Source organism: Cebus imitator, unplaced genomic scaffold, assembly GCF_001604975.1.
Source record: "Cebus imitator isolate Cc_AM_T3 unplaced genomic scaffold, Cebus_imitator-1.0 Scaffold4, whole genome shotgun sequence".
In the NCBI taxonomy this organism is placed as follows: domain Eukaryota; kingdom Metazoa; phylum Chordata; class Mammalia; order Primates; family Cebidae; genus Cebus; species Cebus imitator.
Window position 1 is genome coordinate 921,484 of NW_016107319.1, and position 24,022 is coordinate 945,505.

Sequence of the window (24,022 nt, forward strand, 5' to 3'; positions counted from 1 at the left end):
AGCTAATTCTAAAGTTTTATAGAAATACAAGGGATCTAGGAATAGCCCAAAGAATTTTGAAAAAGAACAAAATTGGAAGACTTATCCTATCATACTTCAAGACTTTTTATAAAGCTACAGGTTTATAAGACTCTGTGAGTAATCAAAGAGAATAGAGAATTCAGAAATAGACTCATATGATGTACATGGTCACTTCAGTTTTTTACAGATGCCTACGTAATTCAAGGGAGAAAGGACAGTCTTTCCATCAGCGGTCTTAACAGCAATTTGATATTCATATGGGAAAAAACTGAATCTTAACCCTTATCTCATTCTTTGTATATATAAAAATTAAGTATAAATGGTTCATCAACCTAAGCATAGACCGAAGACAATAAAATATCTCAAAGAAAATAGAGGAGATTTTGTGACCTTAGGTTACATTTCTTAGGACACAAAACCTGTGAACCATAAATTGTACTTTATCAAAAATTAAAAGCATTTGCTGTTTGAAAGCCCCTATTAAGAAAATGAAACGTAAGTTAAAGAGTGGGAGAAATATTTGCAAAACAATTTTTTTCTTTTTCAATTTTAATTTTTAATTTTTTTTGAGGTGGAGTCTTTCTCTTCCACCCAGGCTGGAGCGCAGTGGGGTAACCTTGACTCACTGCAATCTCCACCTCCCAGCATCAAGCAGTTCACCTGCCTTTACCCTCCCAAGTAGCTGGGATTAGAGGCTATGCCTGGCTAATATATTAATATAATATTGGTAGAGATGGGGTTTCACCATGTTGGTCAGGCTGGTCTCGAACTTCTGACCTCAGGTGATTCACCTGCTTTGACCTCCCAAAGTAATGGGATTACAGGTGTGAGCCACCACACCACTGCACCCAGCCAGCCACTGTGTCAGGCCTGTCTGTTTTAAATTTCATTTTTAGTCTTTTCCTGAAAAGCTACAAAACATTTTTTGACAACTTGTATCTAAAATACATAAAGAACTGTTATAACTCAATAAGGAGACTAGCAATACAATTTTTTTTTTTTTTTTTTTTTAAGATAGAGTCTCATTCTGTTGCCCAGACTGGAGTGCAGTAGCAGTTTTGGCTCACTGCAACTTCTGCCTCCCGAGTTGAAGCGATTCTCCTGCATGAGCCTCCCAAGTAACTGAGATTACAGGCATGCACCACCACACCTAGCTAATTTTTTTGTATTTTTAGTAGAGATGGGGTTTCACCATGTTGGCCAGGCTGGTCTCGAACTCGTGATCTCAGGTATCCGTCCACCTCGGCCTCCCAAAATGCCAGGATTACAGGCATGAGCCACTGTGCCTGGCCCACAATACAATTTTTTTAATGAACAAAAGATTTGAGCAGATGCTTCACTAAAGAAAATGAAAATGTGTAAGTACTTGAAAAGATGCTTAACATCGTTAGCCATTAGAGAAATGCAAATTAAGATCGAAATGAGGTACTACTACATGCCTGTTAGAATGGAGAAATTAAAGGTGACTCATGACTGTAATCCCAGTACTTTGGGAGATTGAGATGGCAAGATCACCTGCCTTCAGGTGTTTGAGACCAGCCTGGGCAATGTGGCAAAACCCTTAGGAAATCTCTACAAAAAAATACTAAACATTAGCCAGGTAGTAAATAGAACTATTGATACACATATTAGCATGGATGAATTTTAAAAGCATATACAAAAAGCCAGATAAAAAGTTACATAATATATGATTCCAGTGATAAGAAATTCTAGAAAAGGCAAAACTACAGTGACAAGCACATCAGGATTTTCTGGGGCCAGTGAGGAGTCAGGAAAAGGGTAATTGGAGTGGGGATGAGAGATTTGGGGGTAGATGGAAGTATTTGAGGGGTGATGGAAATATTCTGAATCTTGATTATGTTGGTGGCTACATGCTCTGTATATTTGTCAAAACTCATTGGACCGTGCACTTAGGTGAGTTTTATTGCATGTAAATCATACTACAATAAAACTGCTTATTTAGGCTGGCCATGGTGGCTCATGCCTGTAATCCCAGCACTTTGAGAGGCCAAGGCGGAAGGATCACCTGAGGTCAGGAGTTCGAGACAAGCCTGGCCAAAATGGTGAAATCTTGTCTCTGCTAAAAATGTAAAAATTAGTCCAGGCATGGTGGCTCACACCTGTAATTCCACACTTTGGGAGGCCGAGATGGCCAGATCACAAGGTCAAGAGATCGAGACCATCCTGGCCAACATGGTGAAACCTTGTCTCTACTAAAAAATACAAAAATTAGCTGGGCGTGGTGGCCTGCGCCTGTAGTCCCAGCTACTAGGGAGGCTGAGGCAGGAGAATTGCTCAAACCCAGGAGGCAGAGGTTGCAGTGAGCTGAGAGCGTGCCACTGCTCCCCAGCCTGGTGACAGAGCGAGACCCCATCTCAAAAAAGAACCGTGTGTGTGTGTGTGCGCGCGCGCGCATGCGTGTGTATTTAGCCTGTGTGGTGGCAGGTGCTTATAATACCAGCTATTTAGGAGGCTGAGGCAGGAAAACAGGTTGAACCCAGGAGGTGGAGATTGTGGTGAGCTGAAATCATGCCACTGCATTCCACCCTGGGCAATAGATTGAGACTCCGTCTCCAAAAAAAAAAAAATAGCCACGTAAATACTCACTTTATTGCCAGCAGGAAAACCATCACTTCCTGCCTGACTTAATACTGTTTAAAAACACAAATTCACTCATATTCAGTCAACATGATAAACTGGAGGGCTGCAGTTGGCATGTGACTGAGTGACTTGCCAGTGTGATTATGCTGCAGGTGCCAGAAGACACATCTCAAGGGTTAGTCAGCAGACGTTGCCCAGAAATCTGAAAAGAGAATCGAATGCAGTCCAGGCACTAACGCACAGCAGTATACGCTTTTATTTTGCCGGAAGGGCCTTTTGGCACAACCCATGCATTGGCGTTTGATCTTGTTTCACCTAAACCAAATGTGTCTGTTAAGATTTGTTTTTTTTTTTAATTTGAGGTAGATTTAGGTGTGCGGGGGAGAAAGGTTTTAGCCCTTTTCCTGTCATAGACCTTACAAAAGAATCACTTTCTTTACTTGTGTTTGTTGAGGTTGTTGGTGAGGGTTTGAAATCTTCATTAGCTGGCTTGCTGCTAACTGAAAATTGAGGATGGTTGGGGGAATGCATGACTCCACGTTTCACCTAAGCTTTCTGGGTAAAGGGGTCTCCCCAGCAAAATCTTCAGTGCAGTCAATTACCAAGGGAGTGGCTGAAAGTGTTTAATATGCGTAAGCTGGCTTCAGAACGAATGCATGTTCTGTATTACAAAAGTCCTGGGTGGAAAAAAACCAAATTTACCTATATGTTTTTGTAAAGGGCATATCTAAATCAAAATAATCCAGGAAGTGACAATAAAATAGAATGGTGGAAAAGTTTATCTTGAACAAATGCTGACAAAATGAAAGTACCATAGCAATATCAGTATGGGATAAAATAGACTTCATATTGATGAAAGATGTAATCTCCTAAAAGAAATAACAGTTAGGAATGCTGGTGAACATAACTTTGAAATATATAAAGGAAAGCTAAAGGAAAAGTCTGATGGAATACAAGTATAGATTGACAAACACAGTCTCGGAAGACTGGAATATATTTCTCATGGGTCAGCAGATCAAGTGGATAGAAAAGAAGTATGTGAAAGATTACAATAACACAATTAGATACATGTAATAGAGTTTACATACTCTTCAAAACTTGTAATAAATCAACTTGCAAACATTTAAGCACTTCCACAAAGAAAATCTCAGTAAAATAGGGATGTAATAAGTCATTTCCCTCCTAGGGAGGTAATGTGTATAAAAGTGCTTAAGGTATAAAGCCTTGGAAAACATTCGTTCCTTTTATTTGTTTTATCCTAGGGACTGCAGCAGTAGGACACACAGACAAGATCGGGCGATTGAAGGAACTCTGTGAGCAGTATGGCATATGGCTTCACGTGGAGGGGTAAGCCGGCGGTGAGGCTGGTGGCTCCAGTTGGGCCTGCACAGAGTCCTCGTGAGGACTGGACAGCCAGGCTCTCACTTTGTGGTGATATTTGTCACAAAGGGCTCTTTGGGCCACAGATTACAAAATAACCCAAATTGGCTTAAGCACAAGGAGATTTTATTGGCTCATATAACTATGAAGACCAGTGTTAAGACTGGCCTCAGGCATGACGTCAGCCAGGATTCAGTGTCTTCCTCCCACCTCTGCTCCCCTAGTCACAGGCACTGTTTCCTCTGTTTGTGGACAAACCTTCCTGTTACAGTGCAAAGCAGCTGCAGAAACTCGTCTTCTTTCCAGCGTCATGGTCAGCTGGAAGTCCCAACTGAAGGCTCATATTGAACTGGCCACTGTGGCCAGGGAGAAAGAATCATCTGATAGTTCAGGTTCTTTGCCCTCCTCCGGAGCAGGTAGTGCTGTCTCCTCCCCGCAAAGCTCATGTTCTGCTAGAGGAAATGGGGGTGGCGCCCCAGAAAGCTGTTGGAGGGCCGTTAAGAGAAGCAGGGGGAACGGAAGTGAGGCGGCCAGAGTAGGCCATATCCACCACATCATACAGGGAGGTTTGTTTTTTATCCCTAAGTAAAGAACGATGACTGGAAAATAGGATCCGTGAAAGAGAATAATAGTCCCCTTATACTAAATGAGCAGGGGTAATTCCTGAAACACGTTTTCATTAAAGTGCATTTTCAAGATTTTCCTGAATTTGTATAAACCACATCTCCTGTTGCTGTTATAAAAGCTAATAACACATTAAAAAGATACTTAAATGTCACCTTGCAACAGCACAGCGTTTATTTTTTTAAGTACATAGTGAATAAGCAACAGTAAATCATTAGTTCTTAGACTGGTGTTTTTTCTTCCAGCGTGAATCTGGCAACATTGGCTCTAGGTTACGTCTCCTCGTCAGTGCTGGTATGTTGTTGATTTACTGAATATTGGTGTTTGTAAGAAGGAATTTAAAATCACTCAATCCCTGATGGCTCTTCACAGTTTTTATGAATGGAGGAGGATGATGGGTTTATGTGTTCTGATAATCTAACAAACAGTTGTTTTTGTTTTGGTAGGCTGCAACCAAATGTGATAGCATGACGATGACTCCAGGTCCGTGGCTGGGTTTGCCAGCTGTTCCTGCGGTGACACTGTATAAACATGACGACCCCGCCTTGGTACGCTTCCCCTCACTGGGGAGGGAGCACACGTGGCTAAGTACACATTATTTGGCCGTGGGGGCCAAATACAGAAAAATACGGGAAAAAGTGAAAAATATCCTTAGTTTCACTTCTGTTTCATTTTTTTAAAAAGAAATTTGTAGTGTGAAACTTTTCAGTGACACTTTGATTGTATAATATTCTGTCACAATATAACTATTCTCCATTTATGAACTTTTAGGATGTTTTCAGATTTGTGTTATTGAAATAATGAGGCAGCGAACATCTTTCTGTGTTTCTGATTATTTCCTTAGAATAGGTTCCCAGATGTGGAATTACTGAGTGGGGGAATTTTAAGCCTCCTGATCCAGATTGTCCAACAGGTTTTTTTTTTTGGATATGGAGTCTCGCTCCGTTGCCCAGGCTGCAGTGCAATGGTGAGATGATCTTGGTTCACCACAACCTCTGCCTTCTGGGTTCAAGCAATTCTTCTGCCTCAGTCTCCCAAGCAACTGGGATTACAGGCATGTGCCACCACATCTGGCTAATTTTGTATTTTTAGTAGAGGCAAAGTTTCACCATGTTGGTTTGGTTGGTCTCAAACTCCCGACCTCCTGATCTGCCCACCGTGTCCTCCCAAAGTGTTGGGATTACAGGCTTGAGCCACTGCGCCCGGCCACTTTTTTTTTTTTAAATCATAGTTATGGGCTGGATGTGGTGGCCCATGCTTGTAATCCCAACACTTTGCAGGGATGAGGTGGGCAGATCACTTGAGCCCAAGAGATTGAGACCAGCCTGGGCAACATGGTAAAACCCCCTCTCTACAAAAAAATACAATAGAATTAGCCAGGCATGGTGGTGTGAACCTGTAGTCCCAGCTTACTCAGGAGGCTAAAGTGGGAGGACTGATTGAGCCCTGGAGAGCAAGGCTATAGTGAGCTGTGATTGCACCACTGCACTCCAGCCTGGGTGACAGAACGAAAATGAAACCCTGTAACCAAAAATCCTCCACTACTAAAAAAAAAAAAAAAAAAAAAAAAAAAAAAAAAAACCATAACGTGGTTCTTGATAATAGTCAGTGTGAAAATAAGGTTTAAGTGATTTCTGCCCAAACACTGTGTGCCACGTTGCTCAGCTAATAATGGCCAGCCGTTTGAGGATGTGCAGAGCTACCATCAAAGTGGGAAGTCTCCTGAATGGCTGGGTTCTGGGATGTGACCCATCGGAAGTTTTACCCTGGCTTTGCCGCTCTCTTGCTGTGAATCCTTGGACAAACCAAGGTCTCTGAGTAAAGTTATGTAGAATATTTAACTCAGAGTTATTGGAAGATCAAATGGATAATGCAAGCCAAGTCACTAGTATGGGATCTAGCTCATACTAAGTCGGTAGCAAATGGTAGCTGGCTGGTTCTGTTTTGAGATTGCAATGGCTTTGATTAATAAACCTCTTTTGGCTTTTTTAGACTTTAGTTGCTGGTCTTACATCAAATAAGCCCGCAGACAAACTCCGTGCCCTGCCTCTGTGGTTGTCTTTACAATACTTGGGACTTGATGGGATTGTGGAGAGGATCAAGCATGCCTGTCAACTGGTGAGTAGAAGCCTGACGTTTAAAAGAGTTAGAAAGACTCCTTGGCCAAAGCAGAGACAGAAAAACATCTCATTTCTGTACTTCCATCCAGAGCCTTACTGTCTGGTGAGGCAGTGACTAATCACCCTGTCTGTATATCTTTCTTTTTCAAAGTTCTGGGAGAAACTGCTGGGTTGTTCCAGCATTTGTGTGCAGATGAACTAAGATGAAAAGGAACAGCATTGTCAGCATGGGATCAGAAGAGAAGTCTCATGATTTCCAGGGAGTGGAGAAGGGTGCAAAAGGTGGAGGGTGGGGGAATGAACGTTCCCCTTGATGGACGGAGTCTCTGCAGTGAGGGAATAGGAAGGTTAGAGGGTAGTTACGGAAGGCGTGGATGTTTTGAAAACCAGCTGGCTCGGGTTCCCAATTTGCAGGGCTCTTGGGAACAATTCTAATTCTCTCTCCATTTTAGGTGTGTTCTAATTGTGTGAAAAATCCATAGTTATGCTATAGTTCAGTGTCTTAGACCATTCGGGCTTCCATAACAAAATACCTTAGACTGGGTAATTTATAAACAATAGAAATTTATTGCTTACAGTTTGGGAGGCAGGAAGTCTCAGATGAAGGTGCCAGGAGATTCCGTGTCTGGTAAGGGCCCGTTCCTCATAGACAGCACCTTCCATGTGGCCTTACATGGCAGAGGGGATGAATGCACTCTCTTGAGCTTCTTTTAGAAGGTCACTAATCCTATTCATGAGGGCTCCATCCTCATGCCCTGATCACCTCCCAGTGGCCACAATTCATTTGGGAATGGGATTAGGTTTCAATGCAGGAATTTTGTGGGGACATAAACATTCAGACTTTTCTAAATAGCATTTAGAAAACAAAAGAACAAGGTCATGTGTACTCAGGGTTAGAGCTGAGCCTTGCCTAAGCTCAGAAGTGTGTCATCTCCATTTTCTTACCTATGAAGTAGAAATCATAGAACACAGGATTGCTAGGAGGGCTCGAAGAGCAAATACAGGTGGAGCTTTTGCGGTAGCGTGTGTTCATATAGTAAGTTATGCATAAGGCTTGAAATCTTTGTTTTAAATATATTCTTGGGGAGTTGGCACTTCCTCAAGTATTATTTCTTCATTTAAGAAAAATAGGCCAGGTACGGTGGCTCACGCCTATAATCCCAGCACTTTGGGAGGCCGAGATCAGGATCACCTGAGGTCTGATCACCTGAGGTCAGGAGTTCGAGACCAGCCTGTCTGACATGGTGAGACCTCTGTCTCTGTTAAATTAGCTGGGCATGGTGGTGGGTACCTGTAGTCCCAGCTACCCAGGAGGCTGAGATAGGGAAAATTGCTCGAACCCAGGAGGCGGAGGTTGCAGTGGGCCAAGATCACGCCACTGCACTCCAGCCTGGGCAACAGAGCGAGACTCCGTCTCAAAAAGAAAACCCACAAGAATAAGTAATTTCATACTGCTCTAGCTGTAGTCCCTTGCTTCATGATAAGTTAGGATAGTTTAACAGTTTTAAGATTTATGCACTGGTCTAGGCAGGATGTCTCATGCCTGTAATCCCAGCATTTTGGAAGGCCAAGGCAGGTAGATCACTTAAGCACGGGAGTTCAAGACCAGCCTGGGCAATGTGGCGAAACCCTGTCTCTACAAAAAATACAAAAATTACCCAGGCATAGTGGCGCACACCTGTGATCCCAGCTACTGAGGAGGCTGAGGTGGGAAGATCACTTGAGCCCAGGAGGTCAATGTTGCAGTGAGTCCAAATAGCACTACTGCACTATTCCATTCCAACCTGGGCAACAGAGTAAGACCCTTTCTCAAAAGAAAAAAAAGATTGATGCTCATGTTTACAAAAGCACTGCATTTTTTGAAAACTGTCTCACTGTGCTATTAGCTCATGTTGTGAGATGTGGCTCTTAGGAAAGAGAAGCCTTTATTGCCTTAGTACTTTAGTTTAGAGATGGTTTAGGCGCTCAGGGGAGATTTTTTCAATTCCCCTTGGCTATGGAGTGCAGGAGAATAATAATGCTATTAACTGCCAAACCCTTGAGGTCACCACAGCTCTGGCATCTTCCCGAGGATTCGAACGCTGCCCTGCTGCTGACTGACAGGCTAAATGCATATTAAAGGGCATGGACATTTACCAGACATGGCAATCTGTATATATCTATGCCTTATAGTCCACAGTGGAGCATACATTCTCTGAGAGCGGAAATCAGCATTCTCCCCTCATCCTCCTCCTTCCTGTTCTTCTCACTCTCTCTCCTCCTTTCTCTTCTGTAGTAGTTACTGAACATTCACCTCAGTGTCAGGTACCGTGAAGTACTTTCATGCAGCATTTCATTTGATCCCTGCAAATTCACCAGAAGGTAATGTCCACTGATGACAGTATATTCAGAATTAGTTTTTTTTTTTTTTTTTTTTTTTTTTTTTTTTTGGGTTTTTTTTTTTTTTCTTTTTTTCAATTTTTTGAGAAATTTTTTTTTTTTTTTTTTTTTTTTTTTTTTTTTTGGAGATGGAGTCTGGCTTTGTTGCCCAGGCTGGAGTGCAGTGGCATGATCTTGGCTCATTGCAACCTCTGCCTCCCAGGTTAAAGTGATTCTCCTGTCTCAGCCTCCTGAGTAGCTGGGACTACAGGCCACCACATCCAGCTAATTTTTTTTTTTTTTTTTTTTTTTTTTGAGACGGAGTTTCACTCTTGCTACCCAGGCTGGAGTGCAGTGGCGCAATCTCGGCTCACTGCAACCTCCTGGGTTCAGGCAATTCTCCTGCCTCAGCCTCCCGAGTAGCTGGGATTACAGGCACGCGCCACCACGCCCAGCTAATTTTTGTATTTTTAGTAGAGATGGGGTTTCACCATGTTGACCAGGATGATCTCGATCTCTTGACCTCGTGATCCACCCGCCTCGGCCTCCCAAAGTGCTGGGATTACAGGCGTGAGCTACTGCGCCCGGCCCTAATTTTTATATTTTTAGTAGAGACGGGGTTTCACCATGTTGATCAGGCTGGTCTTGAACTCATGACCTTGTGATCCGCCCACCTCGGCCTCCCAAAGTGCTGGGATTACAGACATGAGCCACAGCGCCTGGCCAGAATTAGTTTTCTTTAAGAAAAAGAAAAAAGGAGGCCGGGCGCAGTGGCTCACACCTGTAATCCAAGCACTTTGGAGGCCAAGGCAGGCAGATCAGCTGAGGTCGGGAGTTCAAGACCAGCCTGACCAACATGGTGAAACCCCGTCTTTTAAAAAAAAAAAAAAGAAAAAGGAAAAAGGAATTTTCTTGAGCAACTTTCTGCTGTCCAGTAGTCAGTATCTGTTGAATTAATGTACTCCAATCCCATGGGTTAGATACGGTTAGTGATGAGGGACTGGGATTGAGACATTAGTCTAGCAATGCTACATTCTAGACCCTGTTTCTAAGCACTTGGCTGTATTCTATATTATTGTATATCAGCTCGTTTCATCCTTACAGCCACATGAGATAGATACCATCCTCCCCATTTTATAATTGAGGGAACTGAAGCAGACAGGTTAAATAGCTGGTGACTGGCAGATGGAGTGACTTACCTGTGGTCCTACAGGTGGTAAGTGGCAGCCTGTGCTCTTATTGCCAGCTGTTGAGCACGCTGTGGCCTCTCAGTTGTCATTGGTCTCCCCCAGTGTTCAGTACTGTGCCTTGCACATGTTTATACTCAGTAGCTTTTGAATGAAAGACAGACTTACACTGCAAATACAACATATTCCTGTGTCTTACTAGAAGCTGCTTTTCTTGAATTACTACATGTAACTTTTAAATGAAAAATTGGGGAATATTTGCAGATGTCGAAATACAAAAACGGGTGGTTGAACTTAGAAACCACCAAGTCGCGTTTGACTTTTTGTCTGAGATCTGCGTTTGCAGACCTCCACAGCCCCTCGTAAAAACTGCTTCTTCGTGTGCTGTGTCCATCTAAGGAAATTACATGCGCTATTTTTTGTCATTTGCAGAGTCAACGGTTGCAGGAAAGCTTGAAGAAAGTGAACTACATCAAGATCTTGGTATACTATTATCATTTCATCTGTTTTCAAAACAAATAACTTTTTTTAAACTTCAGCAACTTAGAATGATTTTCTCCACATTGGATGCGTTTCAGTGGATTTGTGGTAGCTCCACTAAAAAAACAAAAATTGTGCCTATATTTATGACCTAATTATACAGTGAGCCTGAAGTGAAGAAATTTGTAGCATATAATGTTTAATTCTTACGGTCATTTTCATATATTTCATTAATTGTGTTAATGTTTAGAATTGCACAGAGGTAAATACCATTGACTTCAGATGCCCAAGGCCTTTGGCACACCCATCTTCCTGAAATGAAAACTCACTTTGTATCTCACAGTGCTTTGGGCTTCTCTTTCTGAAACCTTCTGCCATCAGAGTTTTCCTTTGCATGAAGCAAGAGAAAGAGAAAAGCACATGGTCCTGCCCTTGTCTTCTGCTGTATCTTCCCGAAGTGAATCCAGCAGAGATTGCTCCCTAGGCATAACTAGACAAGGAAATAAGGATTTAGGAGAGGTAACCACCAGAGAGAGGATCAGTTCAGGTTTAATGTTTCTGTGTTTTGCTTCATTGTATTTTAGAACTTCAGGAAATAATGTCAAATTCTGATTTAGATAGGTTCATTCAGTGTTTCTTTGACAATTCTACAAGGTATGGTTAAGTTTACAACTAGTATTTGAGTGTATTTGGGGTTCAAGTTAGTAGAGCTTATTTTTCTTTTAGAACATGGTTTGGTCTAAATACGAAAAGCTGGGTATGGTGGCACACGCCTGTAGTTTCAGCTACTGGGGAGGCTGAGGTGAAAGAATTGCTAGAACCCAGGAGGTGGAGGTTGCAGTGAGCCGAGATTGTGCCACTGCACTCCAGCTTGAGTGACAGAGACCCTGTCTCAAGGAAGAAAAATTTTAAAAATGGTTTGGTTTAAGGGGGTGGCTATTCCTGCATTGCCTTCTGAGTTAGAGTCTTGAGCCACTTGACCCGAGTTGTAGCTGGGGTTGGGGTTCTAGCCTTGGATGAGGACGTGGACTGCTGGAGAAACAAGGAATGAATGTAGGAGGCTTGGGCTCTGCTTCTAGCAGTGCCACAGGTTGGCCCTGTGACATTGAGTCATTTTCTTTCGGGGCCTACGAGCTCCACTGTCAAAGATGGTTGGACTCCTCTGATTGCAAACAGAAATGCAAATTATGGCCTAGATTGAGCAAGCTGTTAGGAATGCAGGCGGTGCTGGGCCTGTCTGCTTTCCCGCCCCTGCTGTGCGGATCCCACTCAGCTCTTCCTTAGTCCTCGCTACCCCCTCGTTCTCACGTCGGGCAACCCAGTGGTGCTAGTTAATCACCAGCTGTTTTGGTGCATCTCTGTAGACCACACTGGCCCAGGCAGAAGGCCTGCTCTGTCCCTGCTTCCAGTGGCTGTTTTTTCAGTAGAGCATACAGTAATTGGCAGACACCATGAAGCATTGTGGCTTGTCATCATCATCAGCAGCAGCATCTCCACCATCCCAGCTGCTGCCTGTGAAACGTGTGCGTGGTACCACATGCGTATTTCCTTCAGCCCTCCCAACAGTCTCCTTTGTACATGGGGTACACCAATTCTTCTAATGACTGGTTTCTTATCTTTCAGATCCTGATTCAAATCTCACCTCTTTAGAAAGGACTTTCCTGACCCCCTAAGATAACTTCTCACTGTCAGACATCACTCCATCCCCTGGGTCGTCTTCATCCACTTTTTACTATCCGAAATGAAATCTGTTTGTTTTTTCCTATAGAAGCTTTGTCAAGGCCTTACCCAAGACCCTTGCCCTGAAAACCCAGTGCCAAGCCCCAGACATGCTCCTCACCCCCTGCTATTCAGCTTACAGTCATCTTTCTGTTTCTTATTCTTTGTGGATTCACCCTTTTTTGTGTGAGCCCAGCAATACTTTAGCCTTTTTTTGGTTCTTGGTTATATTTAATCCAATATTTTCGATATTCGGAATTGATAATTTCAGTATTGGCTCAGTCTACCATATCGCTTGAAACGGAAGTGCCTCTAGCCCTGTGTAATATTTCTTACACATGTTGACATTTGAGACTACTGAGTTCAAATACTGAGTTCAGAAAAAGAAAAGATGATCATAATATACATCAAAGTTTTGGCACTCAATTCATTCTGCCTTCTCCTAACTAAGGATGGGAGAATGGGTGGATTATTTTGGTGCCTTTTTGTTCCTACTTGCTTATTGGTCTTGCTCCCCTATTTAAATATTAAGCCCCGGCCTATACTTTTTAAAGTATCACATTTTATTTGTCTCTGTGAAAGTTAAAGATGATAGATGTGAAGGCGCTTAGCACAGGAACTGGCTCCGTAAATAACTAACACATTAGAATTCATATCCTGCTTGATCTGAATCCTGTACACACGGTCCTTTGAAAAGTTAGGAGAAAAGATCTTGGGCCACCCCTTCCTGTCTTTCCAAGTTAGCGTTTCCTGTTGTGGCCCTGCCAGTGAGTCATCACACTCAGAGCCTTGGAACAGAAGCTTTATGACTAGAGTTATAGTATTGGAATTGTTGGATGCTTAGAGATCTTCTCCCCCAGGGCGCCCACACGCCCCTGTAAGCACCACAGAGCCTGCCAAGGACATGGCTGCTCACGGTACCCTGACCTCATGGGCTTGACCAGGTCAGGGTATACTGCTTGATGCAGAACAGGTTATCATAATGCAGTGAAGGTTTTCATCTGTTAGGAAACTCATGAATGAAGTTAGTCATCTGTGGCCTGTCTTAATAATAAGCACATATATTAGAAAATACATAGATGCAGTTCTCAGCTGTGCTTGTCTACATTGCCAGCAGGATTTGCATCTTGTTCCAAAAGTTTTACAAAGGGGAACAAAGTACTTGTTTTACCCCCTTTTTTCTATAAATATAAAAAATTCTAGTTGGTCAGGCATGGTGTCTCATGCCTGTAATCGCAACACTTGGAAGGCCAAAGTAGGAGGATTAATTGAGGCCAAGAGTTGAAGACCAGCCTGGACAACATAGCAAGACCCCATCTATTAAAAAAAAAAATTAAGTTTCAATAAATCCTGCATAATTTCTGGGATTTTTGAAAGCACGGGCTCTCTCAGCACTGAGTGTCCTGTTACTGCTTCTTACTAGTTTTAATCTTTAATGTTAGATCTGTGTTTGTCCCTTATTAAAATTTCTTCCCGCTTTAATTTCAATGTACCAGTGTCGCATAGCTTATAATTCACAGTAGACTCTCAGGGCTGGTTCATAGTTATTTTTAAAAATTTGATTTTTGTTTCTCTAGCAACTGAAATATTTGAACTTTTTAATGTGTTTATTTATAAATAGAGCATCTCTAACCTATTTTTCGAACTCAGCATTTTGTTTTGAAGGTGTCTGGAGTTTAATATGAGACTTCCATTCTTCCAGGTAGAAGATGAGCTCAGCTCCCCAGTGGTGGTATTCAGATTTTTCCAGGAATTACCAGGCTCAGGTAGGTGATTTTTAAAAGAGGGTTATTTTCTTTCTTCTTCTTTTTTTTTTTTTTTTGAGATGGAGTCTCACGCTGTCACCAGGCTGGAGTACAGTGGCGTGATCTCAGCTCACTGCAACCTCTGCCTCCTGGGTTCAGGCAATTCTTGTGCCTCAGCCTCCTGAGTAGCTGGGAATACAGGCATGTGCCACCACACCCGACTAATTTTTGTATTTTCAGTAGAGACAGGGTTTCACCACGTTGGCTAGGATGGTCTTGATCTCCTGACCTCGTGAGCCTCCCACCTTGGCCTCCCAAGGTGCTGGGATTACAAGCATGAGCCACTGCACTCAGCCAACAGGGCTATTTTCATATCTGTGTTAAAGGCTTTGAATTTGATACTATTTCAGCTTAAATAGATAGTTGAAAATATTTTTATTCGTAAAATCTTCAGTCATCATTTCAGAAAAATGTAACAATTTTTATGAAAACTTCAGCTCAAAATGCCTTAGCATTTTGCCGATAGTTTGCGGTGATTAAACAATCAGCAAATAGTTTGGGGTTCCCAAAATAGTTTGGGTTCCCAAATGCCAGTCCCTGGACAGTCCTGGAATGGCTGAGAGTTGTTTGAACATAAAGATTTGTGGGTCTTAGCTGGGTGCGGTAGCTCATGTCTGTAATCCCAGCACTTTGGGAGGCTGAGGTAGGCTGATTGCCTGAGGTCAGGAGTTTGAGACCAGCCTGGCCAATATGATGAAACCCAGTCTCTACTAAAAATACAAAAATTAGCCAGCTGTCATAGTGCACGTCTGTAATCCCAACTACTCGGGAGGCAAAGGCAGAATTGCTTGAATTGGGAGGTGGAGGTTGCAGTAAGGCAAGATCACACCACTGCACTCCAGCCATCTCAAAAGAAAAAAAAAAAAAGTTCCAGGTGCCACCAACTTAGTCCAGGGCACCACTCTTTTTTACCTGGATGGCCATTGTCACCTCTCAACAGATCTCAGACTTTCCTACATTCTGCACAGCGCATTCCAGACCATCTTCCACCTGGCAGAGTGAGGGTTGTAAGCAGAAGTCACATGGTGTTGAAGCAGGAAAGGTTCCCTTGTCCTCCTCACAGGGCATGCGATGGGGGTGTGGCTTCACTGCCCGGCTGTGGCTCAGACCTCTAGGAGAGCATAGAGACAGGCAGACTGTGGGGCTCCTACCCCACAGTAGCATCTAGGGTCGAATGTTTACAGCTCCTGAGGCCCCCGTGGGCGTGTTACAGGGTGCTCTTTTAATTTAGCCGTCTTTAGGTGGCTCGTTTTAGTTGGCTCAGTTAGACCCCCTTCCTTATCACGAGGACAGAGGGATTCATGTATCGCCGGTTCTTGCCTTGGTGTACCAGAGGAAGCGGATCACACTTGGGCTTGGAGAATGAGTGCCAGGTTTTATTGAGTGGAAGTGGCTCTCTGCTGATGAGGAGGTCAGAAGGGAGATGGTTTTCCCCTGGAGTTGGGGTGCTTGGTGGCCCTGGCCAAACTCCACCTCGTTTCGCCAGTCGATGGCTTGGCCTGCCGGTGTCTGTTGGGTTGCTCTTCTGCTGGCCTGCTCTCCATGACCAGCCTCTTGTGTCTTCCTCTACCAGTGTGTTCCTCTCACCATCCAGCCACTTCTATTTGGCTGCTAGGGTCTCAGGTTTTTATAGGCCCAGGATGGGGGTGTGGCAGGCCAGCGTGGTCTTGGGAAATGCAACATTTGGGGGAAAGCAGGAATGCCTGTCGTCACCTAGGTCCGTGGGGGTAGAGCCCTAGCCAAGGACCCACCTTTCTCTCCCCAGCACTTCCCCACTTCTGTGTCATTTAAAGGGACCATTCTCTTCCCTTCCCAGCACTCCCGTATCAGTGCCACTTCCCTGGCCAGAGCCCATGGGTGTCTTATCGTTTCAGTTGAACAAAGGCCAGGCTCTTCACCATGCCCCATGAGGCCTGGCACCCTGCCTTGACTTCCCCTCTGCCACTCTCCCTCTTGTTGACGTGCGTCAGTCAGACCAGTCTTCTCTGTGCTCCAGGAACACTCTGCTCTTCCCTACCGTGAGGCCTTCACACTTGGCGTTGCCTTTGCCTCACACACATTTCTCTCTTCTGGTGTCGGCTCTTCCTGACCATTTCAGTCTCCACTAAGTGTCTGCCTCCTCAGAGCCTTTCCTGCCGGTCCTGCCTGAGGGGGCTGCATCATACTCTATCAGAGCCCCTGCCTTCTCTCCTGGCACTAACAACCACATGGAGTGGTCTTCTTTCTTTATGGTCTGTTTCCTCAACTAAAACGTAAGCTCCAAGATGACAGACACCTTACCTGCCTTCCGTCCCGTGTGCCTGGCATGGGTGGCACCCACCACAAAGCCGAGTTGGATGATCGTGGCGCTCTCACAGACCTCGCACAGTGCTCGGTAGACTAGTTAGTAACTTACAGCAAAAATGGCTGTTTTCTCTTGCAATCCCTTGAAAGCAAACCTTTTTAAAAATGAACTTACTAATTCTGTTTTATGTGAATGTACTCAAATGTTACATAGATCACGAGGAAAAAAAAAAGGAAACGTAACCCTTCTGTCAGATACATTTTGAATTGAGTAACACGAGTCTGTTCCCTTGGGTTAATATTGGGATGGGAATGATGTGGGGTTGGGATAGTGTTTGTTTCGGTCAGCTGTGTTTCTGGGAGTGACTCCCTTTCTGTGTTTTGGTGTCAGATCCGGTGTTTAAAGCTGTCCCAGCGCCCAACATGACACCTTCAGCAGTCGGCCGGGAGAGGCACTCGTGTGACGCACTGAATCGCTGGGTGAGAAGTGCGGCCGCCTGCCTTCCCTTTCAGGTCCCTGGGCATCCCTGTCCGACCTGCCAGTGAGGGTGACACATGCTCGTGTATGGGAGCTGAGGCCTACAGGAGGAGCCGCCCTGCGGTGCTGGGTCTGCTCTGGGGTTCTGTTCCCGGTTCCGTCACCGCCTCATGCGCTGGGTTGTCTCTGGCCAGTCTCCAGCATCGTTCCCTCAGTTTCCTTGCTGCCGTATAAGGCTGTGAGACAGTATGCCAAACTTAGGCCTCAGGGCAGCTGCCATGGGTCTGGTGAGCCGGGCAGCACTGCCAGGACCCCCAGGCAGAGTCTGCTGAGCATCTGCGGCTGGCGGTGTGGAGCCAGGCCCTGTGCTTTGGCAGCTTTTTGGGCTCTGAATAGCAGCTGTAGGGTTTGAGTCTGAAGGGTGCTGTGAACAGTGAGGGGGCGGCAGCAGCAACAGCAGTGGTCCTAGCCAACGCTGGACATGCCCCGCCTAATGGGGTTGGCAGATAAGTCATGGCACATCCACACTGGGGCGGAGCACAGCTGTGAGGGACCACAGAGCTGAACGTCTCAGGCAGAAGGGAACTGTCACCATAAAAGACATGAAACCATGCAGGTTACTAAGCACTGTCAAGTAGCGTGTTTCATGACAACAAAAAATACAGCCCCCTCCCCGCCAGTCGCACAGAGAAAAGACACTGGGGATAGACCACATGGCAACAGTGGGTGTCGCATAGCAATGTATTGTGGGCCATTGTTATTTTCTCCTTTTGGTTTACCTGTATTTCCTAGGTTTTTTTACAATGAACTTGTATTTATTAATCAGAAAAAAAAGTAAAATTTACTGTTAAAAAAGCTGCCCTAAGTATTCAGAGACAGTCAAAAGATGAGAAGGAGCCAGCTCTCCAGGAGCCTCTTTGGTCTGGGCTGACTGGATGAGGGTGGGTCCTGAAGAAGTCTGAGTCTCTCATTATAGGAGGTGTTGATTCTGTCCTTCTCCCCACAGCTAGGAGAACAGCTGAAGCAGCTGGTGCCTGCAAGTGGTCTCACAGTCATGGATCTGGAAGCTGACGGCACATGTGTGCGGTTCAGCCCTTTGATGACAGCAGCAGGTAAGCAGGCTTGGTGGATACTCTTTGCTTTTGTTGTGGGGCTGCTTGCCTTCAGGATATTCCGTTCTCCTAGAGTTATCAGCATCTGTTTTTGGAAGGGCTTTTTCTCTTTTTGAGCTAAATTTAGGTAGATTAGCGTTCCCATGTAACTTCTCAGAATCAAAATGAGACTTCAGAAGTCACCTGAATTGACCGGGTGCAGTGGCTCATGCCTATAATCCCAACACTTTGGGAGGCCGAGGCATGCGGATCATCTGAGGTAAGGAGTTCGAGACCAGCCTGGCCAACATGGCGAAACCCTGTCTCTACAAAAAAATAAAAAATTAGCCAGGCGTGGTGGTACATACCAGTAGTCCCAGCTACTTGGGAGGCTGAGGCAGGAGAATCACTTGAACCCGGGAGGCATAGGCTGCAGTGAGCTGAGATTGCTGCACTGCACTTAAGCCTAGGCAACAGAGGAGACTCCGTCTCAAAAAAAAAAAAAAAAAAAAAGTAATCACCTGAATTCTCTTTTTTTGTGTTGTGACAGGGTCTTGCTGTCGCCTAGGCTGGAGTGCAGAGGCAGGGTCACGGCCCACTGCAGCCTGGACCTCCTGCACTCAAGTGATCTTCCCACCTCAGCCCCTGAGTAGTTGGGACCACAGGCATGAGCCACCATACCCACCTAGCTTTTGCATTTTTTGTAGAAATGGGGTTTTGCCATGTTGCCCAAGCGGAATCCCTGTATTTTGATGTCTTGTGACCCTTGGTTTTCCACTGCAAGGGTTCCTCCTCCTAGCAGTACATCACAGTTACCTAGGGAGCTTTAGACACAACCAATGGCTGCCCACCTCCAGAGATTCTAGAATGGAGCCTGGGTATCTGTGTTTTGGTTATTACGATTTTTTTTTAGAAACAGGGTCTCACTTGTCACCCAGGCTAGAATTCAGTGTCTTGACCATAGCTCATTGCAACCTCAACCTCTGGGGCCCAAAGAATCCTCCTGCCTCAGCCTCCCAAGGAGCTGGAACTACAGGCAAGTGCCACCACATTTGGCTAATTATTTTATTTATTTTTGGGGGGACTGAGTCTTGTTCTGTCACCCAGGATGGAGTGCAGTGGTGCTATCTCAGCTCACTGCAACCTCTGCCTCCTGGGTTCAAGCGATTCTTCTGCCTCAGCCTCCTGAATAGCTGGGATTGCAGGCGCACACTAGCACGCCTGCTTAATTTTTTTTTTTTTTTTTGAGATGGAGTGTCGCTCTGTCGCTCAGGCTGGAGTACAGTGGTACAGTCTCGGCTCACTGCAACCTCTGCTCATTGCAACCTCCGCTCATTGCAACCTCCATCTCCCGGGTTCAAGCAGTTCTCTGCCTCAGCCTCCCAAGTGGCTGGGATTACAGGCACCTGCCAGCATGTTTGGCTAATTTTTAAATTTTTAGTAGAGACAGGGTTTTGCCATGTTGGTCAGGCTGGTCTTGAGCTCCTGACCTCATGATCCGCCCCACTCAGCCTCCCAAAGTTGTGAGCCACCGCATTACAGGTGTAAGCCACCGCACCTGGACTAATTACAGGTGTGAGCCACTGCACCTGGACTAATTTTTTTGTTTTTTCATAGACATAGGTTCTCTATGTCATCCAGGCTGCTCTTGAACTCCTGGCCTTAAGTGATCCTCCTGCCTTAGCTTCCCAAAGCACTGGCCACAGCTCTAGAGGCTTAGTCTCTCACACTGCAAAAGCAAGCCAGTGAGCCCCTGAGGCCCGGTGCTGTCACCATCTCCCTGTGCTTCCTGTGTGGGGACCAACCCCCTACAGTACTTTCCTTCTCTCAGTCATAGTAATATATACAGAGAACCTGTGGTATGATGTTTGCAGCCTGCCAGAAGTGGGCTTTCTATGGGAAGAGTGATTTCTAACACTGGAGTGTGTCATTGTGGGCCACATCTGTGAAAGAAACAGTCCACACCTGGTACAGCCAGCTGTGTCAGTTTCTAACTCTAATTCTTCCTTGTCGGGGTTGAATGGCTTTTTAAAAAATCTCCACGGCACCGGGTAACTGGAGTACCTCGAGCTTTTGACCTTCCCAGTAGTGGAAGAGGGAGCTCTGCCCTCTCGTCATCTACCATCTCGAGCGTTTCTCTGACATTTTGTGAACGTCTTCAGTTTTAGGAACTCGGGGAGAGGATGTGGATCAGCTTGTGGCCTGCATACAAAGCAAGCTGCCAGTGCTGAGCTGCACGCTCCAGCTGCGCGAAGAGTTCAAGCAGGAGGTGGAAGGAACGGCAGGTCTCCTATACGTTGATGACCCTAACTGGCCTGGAATAGGGGTTGTCAGGTAAAGTCTTGGCCTGCCACTTGATGTTAGAGACTTTGCTGTATAAAGAACATGGGTGGGTCATTTTCTGAACCAGCTTAGAAATCCAAGATGAATGTGCAGTCACAATATGGTTGTTTCATGAAAATGCAGCTTGATTTTCTGGGAATTTACAAAAGCACAGTGCAAGCAGGTGATTCGGCTCACCATGGCACTCAGGGAGGGGGAGTTGCTGAATGTTCTGTCTGTAAGCGCCGACTCTCGGCTGCATAGGAGAAGGTGCGGACGGGTATGTATCACTGACAGTGGTTGCTCACCTGGGCATAATGAGAATTGCAAATCAGTTAAGAAAAAGGACCAGCTCTCGAGACAGAACTCCCCTGTCCTTTCTTGTTCTGTGGGAACAGTCCTGTGGCTGCTTTCTGTCGCCTTCAGAGGCGAGGCAAGTCTTTTTTTGTATTGCACATGAGATTTCCAGACCTTGTCTTCCCTATCTACATGGACCTAAAGACTTTGGCTTTCAGCTGGGCATGATGGCTCACACCTGTAATGCCAGCAGTTTGGGAGGCTGACAGGAGGATTGCATTATTTGAGGCCAGCAGCTTGAGACTAGCCCTGGACAATATGGCAAAACCGCATCTCTACAAAAATATAAAAATTAGCCAGGGGTGGTGGTACACACCTGTAGCCCCAGCTACTCAGGAGGCTAAGATGGGAGGATCAGCTGAGCCCAGGAGGTGGTGGTTGCAGTGAGGCAAGATCATGCCACTGCACTCTAGCCTGGGCCACAGAATGAGACCCTGCCTCAAAAAAAAAAAAAAATTAGGCCTTCCTGTGACTCTTCCTTTACTCCTGGCAAGCTGTAAACCTGTGGCATTCTTGAAAGGTTGTGGTCTGGAGACACTCACAGTAGCTCTCTGCCCATTGGTTCTGCTCTACTGTCTTGCTAATTACTATCTAGAGGTTTCTACACCACCTCTAATCCTGTGTCTGAAGAGACATTTGATCTTTCAGACTGAAATGCTGTCGTTTGATGTTGTTTTAGGTATGAACATGCTAATGATGATAAGAGCACTTTGAAATCAGATCCTGAAGGGGAAAAAATCCATGCTGGACTCGTGAAAAAGTTAAATGAGCTGGAATCTGACCTAACATTTAAAATAGGTAATTACTTACTTTTATAAGTCAACTGTGACCTTTGGAAGGACATTTGCTAACTGGCTTTAAGGAGTATGGCTCATCTCTTGGAGGGTTAGAGTCTCTCCGGCTCTGAGACCTCCCTCCCCTTCTGCAGCCTTGCCGCGCCTTTCCGTCCATCATGAGAATCTCCATGGAGGAGACCCCTTTGTGCGTGGTCAGGCCACTGAACAGGAGAGCGGACCCGCGTCTCACCCACGACAGAGGACTTGGAACCAAGTCTGTCTTGTTTCCTCTGCAGGCCCTGAGTATAAGAGCATGAAGAGCTGCCTGTACGTGGGCATGGCGAGCGACGACATTGACGTTGCGGAGCTCGTGGAGACCATTGCGGCCACAGCCCGGGAGATAGAGGAGAACTCGAGGGTCTGTAGTCCCCTCAGTGTTCCTTCCTTTTCCAGGTTTTGCCCCAGCAAACAGCGGGGTGTTGAGGAAAGGAGTTGCTCTCAGGACGTCTGCTCGTTCTCTGTCAGTGTTTACTGTAAGCTGGGCCTTGTGCCAGGCATCAGTGATGCCAAATGGGTTTGACCCGGCCCGTGCCCCAGTGAACACACAAGCTCAGGGGAAAGATCCACATAGCCACGCTGGGTAGTAACCGCGCCTCGGAGAAGAGGGCGGGTGGCTAGACACACAGGCAGACACATTCACCCCTACCTGCCAAGGTCAGGGAGGACTTCTGCTCTGGAGCTGGGTCCTGAGGGTGAATGAAACAGGTGCTGCTTTGTGTGTGGTTTCCCCCACACTCCTCCCCTACAGCACTTCCCACCTGGGATAGACCTGCTTCTATGGGTCCCTTAGGGTGGAGGACCAGGCAACAAGGCTGACAGGGTGTCCTCCAAACAAACGATTACTTCCCTAAAAAAATCACTCAAAAGGAGATAGGAAGGGACCAAGGTAAGACTGCTCTGACAGGAGATGCATGCCATTGGAAATGCGGCTGAGAGCCAGCTTTGTTCATTCTTGGGTGGACTCAAGGTTTCTTCCCAGCCTGACTCTGACTTCTGTGTTTTGAAGAATATTGAACAGTGCTTGTTTTCTGTTTTTTTTTTTTTTAACCTGATATGCCATTTGGGTGATAAATAGTTATTTCTTCTCTGTTCCCAGCCAATGAGGCTGGTCACTAAGGTGTGTCTGCCTGGGCCTCTGTGAGCATTTCATCTACTTGTCTGTTTTTCTATTTTCTTTTTACACTGGCATTTCAGTGCAGGATTTCATTGACCTGCTTTTGAAAATTCTCCCAGTGCCTCGTTACTAGCTCTTCTGGGCCCCAGGCAAGAAGCTTAAAGTAATGCCTTTCTTGGTCTTACCACAGCTTCTGGAAAACATGACAGAAGTGGTTCGGAAAGGCATTCAGGAAGCTCAGGTCGAACTGCAGAAGGCAAATGAGGAACGGCTTCTGGAAGAGGTGAGGCTGCCGATGGCAGCAGGCTGGGGGTGCCACTGCAAGGCCAGGCAGCCCAGAGCCCCGGTCATGTCTTGCAGGGGGTGTTGCGGCAGATCCCCGTCGTGGGCTCCGTGCTGAATTGGTTTTCTCCAGTCCAGGCTTTACAGAAGGGAAGAACTTTTAACTTGACAGCAGGTAGGAGAGCGTAGCCTCCGCCCAGGTCTCATTGACCTTGGGAGGTTTCACCGAATGCCCTTGGGTTCCAACACTCCTCCCGCTGAGAAGCCCGGCCTAGTTCCCGTTCTTCATCGCTGGGTATGGGCTGGGCATCTGAGGAGACACGGTCTGGCTGACCCTGTGCCCTGTCGTCCTCCCTGCACATCCTGGCACCTGAAACAGTAGGGAAGCAGTTACCCATTCCCCACAGCTGCCGCCACCACAAGGCCATGAGGACACGCCCACTCAGCCGTGCAGATTCTGAGGATGCTGTCTTGGGCATTTTGGTTCAGGGCTCATACTTGTCGTCCTCATATGTTTTGCCCCAGCAGTCCTGCTTTTGAAAGCAGCAGTGCAGAGACTGAAGCGTGGAGCACTGGCATGGTTTATTCTGACCTGGGCAGCCAGCAAGCGTTGCAGCCGCTGGAGTGTGGGGAGGATGTTATAGTCTAGGTCTCCTCCTTTCCTCTTCTACCACGGAAATAATTTCCTCCACCCGAGGCCCACCCTTTGTTCTTCCCCAAAAAAACGATTACTACATTGTCATGAAAGCAAAAGATAATCTGATTTCTCATCTGCCAAGCCTTAGCTTTCAGCAAAGAGGCACCCACTTCTTGTGGCTTCAGTGCATTTGTTAGGCCCGGCTCCCCCGGTGCACTTATGCTGCACTGCCGGCCAGTGTTGGCACTACTGGCCCTGGGAGCCACCCTTCTCTTGGCACATTCGTAGGTGCCCGCGTCTACACCAGTCTGTGGCAGGCTCAGTGTC

General features: G+C 45.9%; 2 protein-coding genes across 3 annotated transcripts in view; one reads left to right on the forward strand and one right to left on the reverse strand.

The window, feature by feature from the left end:
* The window catches only part of PDXDC1 (pyridoxal dependent decarboxylase domain containing 1), a 69,061-nt gene that overhangs the window by 41,694 nt on the left and 3,345 nt on the right, over nucleotides 1–24,022 (forward strand). For both annotated transcript variants that reach the window (XM_017533350.2, XM_037740165.1), the window contains exons 9-21: nucleotides 3,885–3,969; nucleotides 4,872–4,920; nucleotides 5,073–5,174; nucleotides 6,619–6,744; nucleotides 10,724–10,774; nucleotides 14,193–14,256; nucleotides 16,970–17,058; nucleotides 18,063–18,168; nucleotides 20,310–20,481; nucleotides 21,506–21,624; nucleotides 21,899–22,020; nucleotides 22,967–23,059; nucleotides 23,137–23,233. In XM_017533350.2, the coding sequence (XP_017388839.1) occupies nucleotides 3,885–3,969; nucleotides 4,872–4,920; nucleotides 5,073–5,174; nucleotides 6,619–6,744; nucleotides 10,724–10,774; nucleotides 14,193–14,256; nucleotides 16,970–17,058; nucleotides 18,063–18,168; nucleotides 20,310–20,481; nucleotides 21,506–21,624; nucleotides 21,899–22,020; nucleotides 22,967–23,059; nucleotides 23,137–23,233 (1,275 nt within the window). The remainder of the gene's footprint in view (nucleotides 1–3,884; nucleotides 3,970–4,871; nucleotides 4,921–5,072; nucleotides 5,175–6,618; nucleotides 6,745–10,723; nucleotides 10,775–14,192; nucleotides 14,257–16,969; nucleotides 17,059–18,062; nucleotides 18,169–20,309; nucleotides 20,482–21,505; nucleotides 21,625–21,898; nucleotides 22,021–22,966; nucleotides 23,060–23,136; nucleotides 23,234–24,022) is intronic.
* NTAN1 (N-terminal asparagine amidase) overlaps nucleotides 10,970–24,022 on the reverse strand; it is a 36,343-nt gene continuing 23,290 nt past the window's right edge. The window contains exon 10 of the mRNA XM_017533387.2: nucleotides 10,970–11,261. Within this exon, the coding sequence (XP_017388876.1) occupies nucleotides 11,109–11,261 (153 nt within the window). The 3' untranslated portion in view covers nucleotides 10,970–11,108. The remainder of the gene's footprint in view (nucleotides 11,262–24,022) is intronic.